The sequence below is a fragment of the Pongo abelii genome, chromosome 16 (genome assembly GCF_028885655.2).
Source record: "Pongo abelii isolate AG06213 chromosome 16, NHGRI_mPonAbe1-v2.0_pri, whole genome shotgun sequence".
NCBI classification, from domain to species: domain Eukaryota; kingdom Metazoa; phylum Chordata; class Mammalia; order Primates; family Hominidae; genus Pongo; species Pongo abelii.
This window is the reverse complement of record NC_072001.2, coordinates 55,371,661-55,384,307: the sequence shown is the minus strand read 5'-3', so window position 1 is coordinate 55,384,307 and position 12,647 is coordinate 55,371,661. Positions and strand designations below refer to the sequence as shown.

At 38.9% G+C, this 12,647-nt stretch overlaps 1 protein-coding gene across 4 annotated transcripts in view; it reads left to right on the top strand.

Moving 5' to 3' along the window:
• Positions 1-12,647, top strand: part of MYO5A (myosin VA) — a 222,693-nt gene that overhangs the window by 93,666 nt on the left and 116,380 nt on the right. For all 4 annotated transcript variants that reach the window (XM_024232523.3, XM_054531491.2, XM_024232521.3 and 1 more), the window contains exons 3-4: positions 4,189-4,360; positions 6,571-6,715. In XM_024232523.3, coding sequence (XP_024088291.2) covers positions 4,189-4,360; positions 6,571-6,715 — 317 coding nt within the window. The remainder of the gene's footprint in view (positions 1-4,188; positions 4,361-6,570; positions 6,716-12,647) is intronic.

The following is a 12,647-nucleotide window of genomic DNA, read 5'->3' as shown; positions in this document are numbered from 1 at the left end:
AAGAATTAGGCCAATTAGGAGGGCTTTTAATACCGAACTAGGGAATTAACTTATTTAACATTTATTGGTCATCTGCTTTGTTAGGCAAAATGGTCGGCACTTTGGAGTGGATTTTCTCATGTTAAATTTCACACCAACCCTATGGGTTGGCAGGTGATATAATCACTATTTTCCAAATAAGAAAGCCAAACTTCAGAGTCATTAAGTAGTTTTGCTCAGGGTCACACAGCCAGGAAGTGGCTTTTGGAATTTGAAGTGAGATTTGAACACAGATGGCTCTAAGATGAGTGCTTATACTATGTGATTATATTGGATTTTTGCAGATTGCTGGCCATGACCAGTTGCTGAAGGTGATGTCTGCCATGTTATCCACTGTAAAGTTACTGTTTTCCCTTTGTAATTAATGAATGTCATTGTGTTGGGGCAGATGCTTTGAGGCCACTCATATATCCTGCTTCTCCTTGAACTTTGTCTGCTAGTGTTTGCCCAGTGTTCATTACTGTGTCTTGCCTGCAGCAAGTATTCTTGTGTTCTAGTGGTGATTCTCCATTTCTTTCCTTCCTTCTATACTTATTAACTAGAATTCTTCTATAGGGAAGGAAGTATTGTTTCTCCTCTCCCATTTATTTATTACTTTAATCATTTATTTATTATGGGCTCATGGGTATTTCTTTTATTCTTCATTACTATCATTATTTATTTTATCAATTAAATTGTTCCAGCTTTGGTCATTGAGATCTCTCTTAGATTGGGTCCTTTGACTTTTTTGACAGGTCCCTATCCTTTTTTACTTTTTTTGAGGCAGGGTCTCACTCTGTCACCCAGGCTAGCGTGCAGTGGCTTGATCATGCCTCCCAGGCTCAGCCTCCCTAGTGGCTGGAACCACAGGCATGAGCCACCATGTCTGGCTAATTTTTAAAATTTTTTAGTAGAGGTGGAGTCTCAATATGTTTCCCAGGCTAGTCTCGAACTCCTGGGCTCAAGCAGTCTTCCCACCTCGGCCTCCTAAAGTGCTGGGATTATAGGCATGAGCCACTGTGCCTGGCTTTTTTTTTTTTTTTTTTTTTTTTTTTTTAAGATATAGCACTTCTCCTGGTATCCCAAGATACTTACCCTGTATTTCCCCTTTCCCAGCCCTGTTACCTTATATTGGAGGATAGTATTTGACAACCAAGATCTGAGCACTAGGTGTGCTCATTGCTATTGAGATGACACCGCTTCTCAGCCCTCTTAGCATAGAGAGCTAGAAAAATATATACATGGATGGATAGATAGATACTAATATGTATGCATACTATACTAATGTATACTCAACCATCTATACTTACTGTATATCTATGTTGACATATGTATGTATGTGTTTGTGTATATGTATTATATATATAATGTGTTTTTAGAGATGGTTGTCTTGCTATGTTGCCCAGGCTAGTCTTGAACTGCTGGGCTCAAGAAGTCCTTCTACCTCATTCTCCCAAAGTGCTGGGATTAAAGGCATCAGCTACTGCACTAGACTTTTTTTTTTTTTTTTTGAGACGGAATTTTGCTCTGTCACCCTGTCATCCAGGCTGGGGTGTGGTGGTGCAATCTCGGCTCACTGCAACCTCCACCTCCCGGGTTCAAACGATTCTTGTGCCTCAGCTTCCTGAGTAGCTGGGATTACAGGCGCATGCCACCATGCCTGGCTAATTTTTGTGTTTTTAGTAGAGACAGGGTTTTACCATGTTGGCCAGGCGGGTCTCGAACTCCCGACCTCAAGTGATCCACCCACCTCGGCCTCCCAAAGTGCTGGGATTACAGGCATGAGCCACCGCACCCAGCCTTGACCTTTTTTTAAAAAAATAAAACCCGTGAGTTAATAGGGATCCTTTTTTCTCCAGTCCAATGCCACCAGGTTCGTTCTATTATTCTTCCTTTGATTATGTGTACTATAACTTCTCTTTTTGGTTTTCATTATCTATAATATATTACTTATTCATTATAGACACAAAGTTATTTCAGAATTGCTAATCCATACCCCTATGAGAAGCAGATTTGCCAACCAGAGTACAGTGTCTGTGTTTAATTTTATTAATCCTTAGTATTTTTTAAAAATCTGGAAATAGAATGATACGTACCTTTAATAAAAGCAAGACTAGGGACGGGGTCAAACAAGAATAATAGACATTATAAAATTCATGAACTATTCAAGAATCATTCTCTTTTTAGAAACTATAGTCACTTAGGATCCTAGAATAAAATAGAGAAAGCATGGCTTTTGTAATAGTAGAAGAATATATTTATTTAATGATGTCCAGTGATTCCAGAGGATCAGGTTATGTCTGTTTAAAGCCTAACTCCAAGAAAGAAATTTCTGTGAAGATGTTACAGATCTTCTCTATCTTTCAAATTAGTGTCTTCTCTAATATTTCAATTTCAGCTTCTCCCCACATTCGCCACAAACAACCCCACCCTGTAATGAAGACTGAGGAAAGAGCTCTGGGTTGCCCTTCTGCCATTCTGGAGTCTTCTGGCTAACACCAGAACAGACAATTGTGTATTTGCAGGGCCAGTGCAAGGACCAGTCAGCAAGGGTGATATTCTCTGATAAGCAGGCAGCAAGAAATGCTGAGTGGTAAATTGTTAATTTTTCTCTCATTTAGCATAATTCATTCAAATATGATTTGAATATTTGACCTCTGTCTATATTTTCAGTATTACCAAAACTGGCTTTTTACAAAACCTTGTCCCTCCCTACAACTAAATTGAATTTTTATTCCTATTCACTTGTCCTATGTTATTTGCCCTTTTATATAGTTAAGTGACAATATTCATGGTTGGCTGTGCCATAAAGCCATATTCCCGTGACTTTAAAGTGAATAGTGGCTAGTAATGGTCACTCACACCTGTAATCGCAGCATTTAGGAGGCCGACACAGGAGGATCCCTTGAGCCCAGGAGTTCGAGATCAGCCTGGGCAACATAGTGAGACCCCATCTCTATTAAAAATTAACTGAATAGTACTTGTTAACTTTTGGGACCAGGAACCCCATTAAAATGTCGTTTGTTTTGTTTTGTTTATGTTTTTGTTTTTTTTGAGATGGAGTCTCGCTCTGTAGCCCAGGCTGGAGTTCAGTAGCATGATCTTGGCTCACTGCAACCTCTGCCTCCAGGGTTCAAGTGATTCTCCTGCGTCAGCCTCCCGAGTATTTGGAATTACAGGTGCCCGCCACCACGCCTGGATAATTTTTGAGTTTTTAGTAGAGATGGGGTTTTACCATGTTGGCCAGGCTGGTCTCGAACTCCTGACCTCAGGTGATCCACCCACCTCGGCCTCCCAAAGTGTTGGGATTACAGGCATGAGCCACCATGCCTGGCCAATTTTTGTATTTTTAATAAAGACGGAGTCTTGCCATGTTGGCCAGGCTGGTCTCGAACTCCTGACCTCAGGTAATCCACCCGCCTTGGCTTCCCAAAGTACTGGGATTACAGGTGTGAGCCACTGCGTCTGGCCTAAATCTGATGAATGAATAAGCATATGCACAGAAAAAACAAAAAGCAAAACGAAACAAAAATCTCATGAAAACTATGAATTGTCTTGCCTCAAAAAAAGTACACATGTGCACATACACACAGAGTGTTGCACATAATTTCAGGGGATTTTTGGGTATCTCGTGGTTTAAGGATTCCTAAGTACTAACCACATGGCAGACTTGCCTCATTTACTTTTTTACCACAACCCTGTTAGCCCATTTTACAAATGAGGGAGTTGGGTGAAATACTGTAACTCAAGACCACATAAAAAGTAAATATTAATATCAGGATTTGAATCCTGGTCAATCTGATCCTAGAGCCAAGCTCTCGACCACTCTTTTATATTGTCCACCACTTTTTTATAGGTAAAAGGGGTTGGAGGAGAGAAACATATTTAAAAGTTTAAAACTTCTGATTCAGTACGTGGGTGAAAAAGGTCTAGGCTATGGCTTTCAAAGTATATTAGCAAAAATTGTTAATACAAGTTGGTATGTCTAATGAAAACGCACTTCATATTGTTTCCATCTCCACCAGTTTCTGTGATATTGGAAGGTCCTAGGAAAATAATGCATTTAATAGCTGAGAAGCAAATCAGGAATAGGAAGTGAGCAAAATGCATGGGCCTGTTTCACAGTCCTTGCCATAATTCATCCAGACGCTGTGCCTTGTGCATTTTCAGGATTTGGAATACCATCTAGATCCAAACACCAAGGAGCTGCCTCACTTACGAAATCCTGACATACTTGTTGGTGAAAATGACCTCACAGCCCTCAGCTATCTTCATGAGCCTGCTGTGCTCCATAATCTCAGAGTCCGCTTTATTGATTCCAAACTTATTTATACATATTGTGGTAAGTATGCTTTGCTTTCCGAGTAGACTGTGGACTCTTTCCTCTAATGGACATAGCCATGGAAATATTGTACATGGGGAAAGCAGGCTGTGGTTGGATTTTCTCTAAGAGACAAAATCACTTGAGCATTATCAGAAAGATTTACCAAGTTGCATTTATACTGAATAAACTCATTTGTGAGCTTACATAATTTTGCTAAAAATAAGAAGACTGGACCCATCTTTTGGAATTTTTTTCCCCTTACAGAAGTCATATGTCAGATTTAGTGCCAAATTCACCAGTTATTTTCTTCTCTTCCAAAAACTACTACACGAAGAGTAGATGTCCAAGGACTTATCTTTGGAGCAGGTTCAAGAGATTTATTGTTATCTTGTGATCAATTATTCAGCCTTGCAAAACTAACTTGACTCGTGATGATTCGTCTTGCTCACTCCTGCTTGCCTGGGCTCCTGCTCATTGCAGTGTTAGCTGCCAGCCACCCAGCTCACGGTGCTTTTTATCTCTCCAAGAAATAAAGCCTCTGCATGTGTGTGTGTTTGTGTTCCTTTCCCCCTTCTCCAGCTTTCCTTCTTTTTTCTCTCTTTCCCAGTTTGTTCTTATCTTTTATTTTCTCCCTTTCCTCTGGCTATTTTTTCTCCACTGACGTCTTACCATTCTTTCACTAATCACTCTGTCGTCTGAAGCTCAAATCTGGATTTCCATTCGTTCGTGTGGTATACCCAACTCAATGCTCATGATTTCTTCATTACTCTCCTGTTTTAGACAGGAACAGCCACCTTTTCTTCTTAAAATAATTGACATCCTTTATATCATTGATACTAACTTTTCCTTTCTGGTAACAATTTCTTTTTCTCAATTGTTATTTTTCTTCCGTTTTTTTTTCCTTGCACATGTGTTACCTTCTCATTGAAGTCTTGTCTGGCCACCCTATCAAGTCAGAAACCCCTCCTTACTGTCTTTCTTCCCTGCATTATTTTTTGCCTTCTTTTCCTTACTACAATTTAATCTGTGATTATGTATATATATATTTTTTTTTTCTTACTTATCTTGTTAATTGTCTGAATTTCCCACTAGAGTTTAAGTTCCATGAGGGTAAATATTAGTCTTTTTTGTTTGTTTGTTTACTGTTATAAATTCAGCATTTAGAAAAGACTTTACACATAGTTGGAGCTGAATAAACATTTATTGAATGGACGACTTCGTTAAGTTAATATACACCTACTGAAAAATTCTTAGGAAATACAGAAAAGTATAAAAAAGGAAAAACAATTATATGTAACTCACCACTGAAAAATAGCCAGTATTAATATTGATTTACATCCTTTCTCTTTATATGCATAAGTTGATATAAAATTGGAATCAGTCTATATATAGTTTTGTATTATGTTTTCCTATGACATTTAATATCCTTCAAAAACATGATTTGGACCAGGTGCTGTGGCTTACCCTGTAATCCCAGCACCTTGGGAGGCTGAGGCGGGCAGATCACTTGAGCCCAGGAGTTCAAGCCTGGGCAACATGGCAAAATCCTGTCTCTACAAAAAAAATACAAAAATTAGCCAGGCATGGTGTTGCGTGTCCATAGTCCCAGCTACCTGGGAAGCTGAAGTGGGAGGATTTCGTAAGCCTGGAAGGTCTAGGCTGTAGTGAGCCAAGATAGTAACACTGCACTCCAGCTTGGGTGACAGGGTGAGACCCTGTCTCAAATTAAACAAACAAACATAATTTGTGGTAGTGGCTTAGTAGTCTATCATATGGATGTAACAGAATGCATTCAACTAGTCTCCTTGCCCTATATATTTTGTTTCCATTTTCACTGTTACAGATAACATTATGATAAACATCTTTGTGGGAAAAAAAAACAAAACTCTTTGCATGAATTTCTGATTATTTCATTTGGATAAATTGTAGAAGTAAAGTGGAATTTTTGGATTAAATATGTGAAGATATTTAAAGTTCTTATAACATTGCCACATTATTTTAAGCCACCTATTCCAGTTTTTAAATGGTGTTTTGGGCAGAACTATGTATAATGGGTTCAGAGGCAAAGGCTATGATACATTTTGATCCTTGAACAATTTATTGGTTTAATATTAACTAAATTGAAATGAAGGATTGTGTTAACTGTGAGTCTCACTTTACTAAGTTTGATATGCCCATTAGGGTATCATTGACTTCTTTTTCTTTCTTGTCCCCCACCCTATTCTCAGGTATAGTCCTAGTAGCTATAAATCCCTATGAACAGCTGCCTATTTATGGAGAAGATATTATTAATGCATACAGTGGTCAGAACATGGGTGATATGGATCCACATATCTTTGCAGTAGCTGAAGAAGCTTACAAGCAAATGGCCAGGTTGGTAGAATCTTTCATTGTTATTTTATGGCAGTTATTAGATATGATAATTTCTTCTTGCTAAGTCACATATATTTTAAAGTGAATGGCAACCTTGTAAATAATTACTAAATAAGCAGCCTTGACAAGTTTGTCTCAGGTGACTTGGATTATTATTAAATAATAAAGTGGGCTGGGCGCAGTGGCTAATGTCTGTATTCCCAGCACTTTGGGAGGCCAAGGTGGGTGGATTACTTGAGGTCAGGAGTTCGAGACTAGCCTGGCCAACGTGGCGAAACCCTGCCTCTACTAAAAATGCAAAAATTAGCCGGGTGTGGAGGCACACACCTGTAATCCCAGCTACTTGGGAGGTTGAGGCAGGAGAATTGCTTGAACCTGGGAGGCAGAGGTTACAGTGAGCCGAGATTGTGCCACTGCACTCCAGCTTGGGCCACAGAGCAGGACTCTGTCTCAAAAACAAATAAACAAACAAACAAAAAAAACCCTCACATTTATAAAGGGACATAGAATTTTTAAAAACTGGCTTTGAAATTTCATCATGATCCTGTGACTAGGAAAAGACAGATGCAGATGTTATGTTTTACAGACGAAAGGATTAGTGTAGTGGTATTAAATGACCTACCCAATGTCAGTCAGCTAATGAGTAATAGACCAGAACTAAAAGGCCTAGGAGCTGTAAAAAAAATCTTTCTGAATCCTAGGGAATTAAATCTAAAGGAAAGTGTGAAATTTTTTTCTTTCAAGATGGGATCTTGCTATGTTGCCCAGGCTGGGCTTGAACTCCTGGGCTCAAGTGATCCTTCTTCTTCAGCCTCCTGAGTAGTTGGTACTACAGGCATGCACTACCATGCCCAACTGAAAGTGTGAATTTTAATGTTAGTATTATATGATAGGGCATCAGTTATCCTGAACAGCATCTGCAAAATGTCTCTTATATTAACCATGGAACCCTAACATTTTGAGGGTGGAAAATGGGAGAAAAATGTTACTTTCAAGACTAGATTATGCTCTTAATAATATAATAAAATATAAAACTGTGAATGTGTAGAAGAATAGTTTAATTCATTTCTCCAGCCTACAAAGCAGAACACATTATAAATATAATATGGGAAACCCACGAGTAATTTATAAGGTGGAAAGAAAACTAATACTGCAGAGGTTTTTATTTTCTCCTCTTCAGCCAGGGAGAGTATACATGATTGGTCCAGCATGTGACAGAATTTTAGAATTATTTCAGGGACAAAACCCTAGAAATCATTATGCCCTTTTAATAATAAAATAATATTAATATGGATACTTCTAATAGCAGCTAACATTATGTGCTCTGTGAAGGGCATTATTTAATTGCTTTCCATTTATTAACTAATTTTATTCTCATAGCAACTTTCTGAGTTTGGTATTATTAATTTTCGTTTTACAAATGAGAAAAATGAAGCACAGAGAAGTTGTGTAACTTTTCTAAGGTCACATAACTAGGAAGACCAGTTTTCAAATTCAATTAGTCTGACATGAAATATTAATGTATTAAATATAAAATGACTAAACATAGGTTAGCACTACAAAACATGTCATATTATGCCAGCTTCTGCTATAAAATAGTAATTAGTGTTCAAAGCTTAAGAAAAGTTATTTTTTAAGCTTAAAATTGAGAAAATTCCATCTATTGGTGTGATATTTTCCCTTAAGTTGGAAAAATCTACCAGTAGTTGATTTGTATAGTATCAGAGCATTGCAGTACAATTTTGACACCACTTAGTACAACCTGAGAACTACTGGGCAGAGAAAAAATCACATGGATGGCTAGACTCTAAAAATAATCTCTGAAAATTGTATAGTGCTCAGGGAATTATATGACTCTTTGGAAAATAGTATTCTTAAATACAAAAGCATAGCTCTTACCATCTTTGTTACTGGTCATTCACAGATAGTATTAGGTTTATATGAATATGGCTTTTTACCTTTAGATTTACCCTGGTTTCCTGTAATTTTCTCTTCTTATTATTATCTGTTGTGACTCAGTCACTCAAGGTAATTTCTTAACTGAAGGGTTGTTTTGTCTTTTTTCCTTTGGCTTGGTTTTCTTTTTCATACAGTTTTAAAATATGCCTCAATCAGTTATGGTGTTATATTTGCCATTTATATAAATAAATCTATACCCATAACATCTGCCACAGCAGTTAAATAGAGTATATCTATTTAGGCTTACAGTCGGGAATAACTGCTGCAGGATCATTTCTTGCCATTGTTTTCTTTTCTTTTTTTTTTTTAAGACGGAGTCTCGCCCTGTCACCCAAGCTGGAGTGCAGTGGCGCAATCTCAGCTCACTGCAACCTCCGCCTCCTGAGTTCACACCATTCTCCTGCCTCAGCCTCCCGAGTAGCTGGGACTACAGGCGCCCGCCACCACGCCCAGCTAATTTTTTGTATTGTTAGTGGAGATGGGGTTTCACTGTGTTAGCCAGGTTGGTCTCTATCTCCTGACCTTGTGATCCACCCACCTCGGCCTCCCAAAGTGCTGGGATTACAGGCATAAGCCACCACCCCCAGCCAGCCTTACCATTGTTTTCTTGTCAAACAAAGATGTCATCTTTCCAGATGCAAATCCTGGTGTTTCACATTATCACCATTTCTAGGGATCCCTCATGTCTTCAGGGAAGGTACAATTCATCATTCATGTAATAGAGATTTATTGAACACCGTCCAAACACCAGGCACTGTTCTGGGCATGGGGGATACAAATTAAATAGACAGGAATTCCTACCCTACAAAGTCAGGCATGATTAACAATAAAACTATTAGCTGGTCATGGTGGCGCACGTCTGTAGGCCGATCACTTAAGCCTCAGAGTTCAAGGTTACAGTGATCTACGATTGTGCTACTACACTCCAGCCTGGACAACATAGTGAGACCCTGCCTTTACAAACAAAATACAAAAACTAGCCAGGCATGGTGGCCTGTGCCTTTAGTCCCAGCTACTCAGGAGTCAGAGGTGGGAGGATTGCTTGAGCCCAGGAGTTGAAGGCTGCAGTGAGCCAAGATGGTACCACTGCATTCCTGCCTGGGTGACAAAGCAAGACCCTATCTACAAAAACAACAAAAATGTAAAGTTACAAAAAAATTAAAAGAACATACTGTGTTGGAGCAAGGGTAGAAGCCAGGAGACTAGTTGGGAGGTTATTGCCTCGATCCATGCAAAAGATGATCATTTAATTAGTGGAGGTGGTAAAAAGTAGATGGATTCTGGGTATATTTTTAAGACAGAACCGGCAAAGGCTTGCTTATATGGGGTATTTGAGAAAAAGAGGAGTTAAGGATGGCGGTAAGGATTTGGACTGAGCACCTAGAAGGCTGGAGTTGCTGTTTACTGAGATGTAGAAGATGGCAGGAAGAGCAGGTTGTGTGTGTTGTGGGGTGGTGAGTAGGGGGAAAGGAGCAGAGTTCTAATTTAGATCTTTAAGGTTGAAAAGATGTTTTTGACATTTATCCTAAAAGCAAAACTCATACTAGGAATTCTTTCCAAGCAGATCTATGTCCGGTGACATCAGCAATAACCAGGATCCTTGAGCAGGATCCTTGACTCATGGCTTCTTTTTAAACATGCTCCTTAGAGAGTACAATGCCCTCATAAAATACCTTCCTAGAATAGCCTTTTAATTTTAATTGTCCTTGTTGACTTACCATGGAGAAACACTCAGTGAGCTGCCATGCCTATTTTTTTCTTTTATTCTTGTTTGACATTCTTGCCAGTCTTTTCTCATGCTGTAACTAGGGTTTTTGTTTTGTTTTGTGTTGTTTTCTTAAAACCAGGTAGTGTTGATGGCTTTAATTTGCTATATTTTCTCTCCACTGTGAGTGATAGAGTAAATCAGTTTTATTGACTAAGTTTCATTTATTTAAATTGGCTTGAAATAAGTTAGTTATATGCAATTAACTTTGGTCTAGTGAAAAAGACATCTGTACTAGTCACATATCTACCAATAACTAACCATATAAGCTCAAATCTCCTGGTCTCCCTGAGTCTCCGTTTTATCATCTATAAAATGCAACAGTGTCACTGATGATCTCGCTTTACATTTACAGGTTTCTGTGGTATGCATTTGTTGTCTTTATGTTTGATGGGAACTAATGCACAAACATTTTAATTGAGGGGAGACCATGGTAGGGAGCTGCGTAACAAAGTGGAAGAAGCATTGTGTAGACTCTCCCCTGGAAATCAAGAGATGTGGGGTGTAACAACCCAGCTCTACTCTATGCCAGTCATCAGGCTTGGACAAGCCATTTAACCTCTTGATGTTACTATTTCCTCCAAAGAGTAAAATATCATGTCTCTCCTGCTTACTTAGGAGGTGAAAATTGTATTAGGTGATACACACAAAAACACTTCAAAAAATACTAAGTTCTATTCAAATATAAGCTGTTTTTATCATCATAGTTGTCATCATTATGGGGCCTTATGTCTACATTTCTCTTTTCATTGACTTGAGCCTCTCATCTGGTTTTATTATTTCTGAATTAATTTATTACCAGGCCCTTCCTTAGGGTGGCCCCTTCCGTCATTTGGTTATGTGGTCTCAGGATGCGCCACTGTCCAGAGGTTCACTGGCTAAGTGCAAACTATTACAGATGAGAAAATCTCTTCTGTTTCAGCTGAAACTCAGCTGCCCTGTGATGCTAAGTATCCTATTTATGCAAATAGGCTTTAAGTAATACATGGTCCCTCATAAGGATAATTTTATATATGTTATATAAAGGTGGGTTAACTTAAATTAATAAATATCTGCCATATTTTGAGGTCTACTATGTACGAAACATGGTGCCAGGCATGTAATCCTCATTATATCTCTGGAGGAGATCACCACTGCTTTACAGGTGAGGAAAGTAGCTTGTCTAGGCCATATGCTAATAAATGGTATCTAAGAGCTGAGATTTGAATCCAGCTTTGAGACTCTGAAGCCTTTCTTCTTTGTCGTTTAGTTTTCTTACTTTCAACTACCTGGCCCTATTCTAACAGATCTGTTCCCTCACATTAAGATGGCATAGTTCTATTTCTACATCTTTTATTTAGCCTGGAATATCTTGCTCCATGCTTTTTTATCTGTCTGATTTATACTTATACTTCATTATCCCACTCAGATTTTACTTTCAGATGACCCCAGCTCACAGTAAATGATTTCTCTTTAGAATTCTCCATTATATGAGTATCTTAGTCTGTTTTATACTGGTATATCAGAATACCAGACTGGGTAATTTATAATGAACAGAAATTTATTTGGCTTATTGTTCTGGATGCAAGAAAGAGCAAGGTTGATAGGCTACATCTAGTTGAGGGCCTTCTTGCTACGTCATCTTATGGTGGAAGATGGAAGGGTAAGAGAGCATGTAAGGCAGAGACAGGAAGGGGGCCAAGCTCATTCTTTCATCAGGATGCCATTACTGCAGTAACTAACCCACTTCCATTATGACTGCATAAATCCATCCATGAGGGCAGAGCCCTCACGACCTAGTCACTTTTTTTTTTTTTTTTTAAATACAGGGTCTCACTATGTCACCCAGGCAAGGGTGTAGTGGCACAGTCATGGTTCACTGCAGCCTCAACCTCCCAGGCTCAGGTGATCCTCCCACCTCAGCCTCCCAAGTCGTTAGGACTACGGGCATATGCAGTGATGCCCAGCTAATTTTTTCTTTTTTGTAGAGATGGAATCTCACTATGTTGCCCAGGCTGGTCTCAAATTCCTAGGCTCAAGTGATCCTCCTGCCTCACCTTCCCAAAGTGCTGGGATTACAGGCGTGAGCCACCATGCCTGGCCTAGTCACATTTTAAAGTTTCACCTCTCAACGCTGCTGCACTGAGGATTCAGTTTGCAACATATGAACTTTGAGGAACACATTCAAACCATAACATTAAACTACTAGTTTGGGACTTACTGAATATT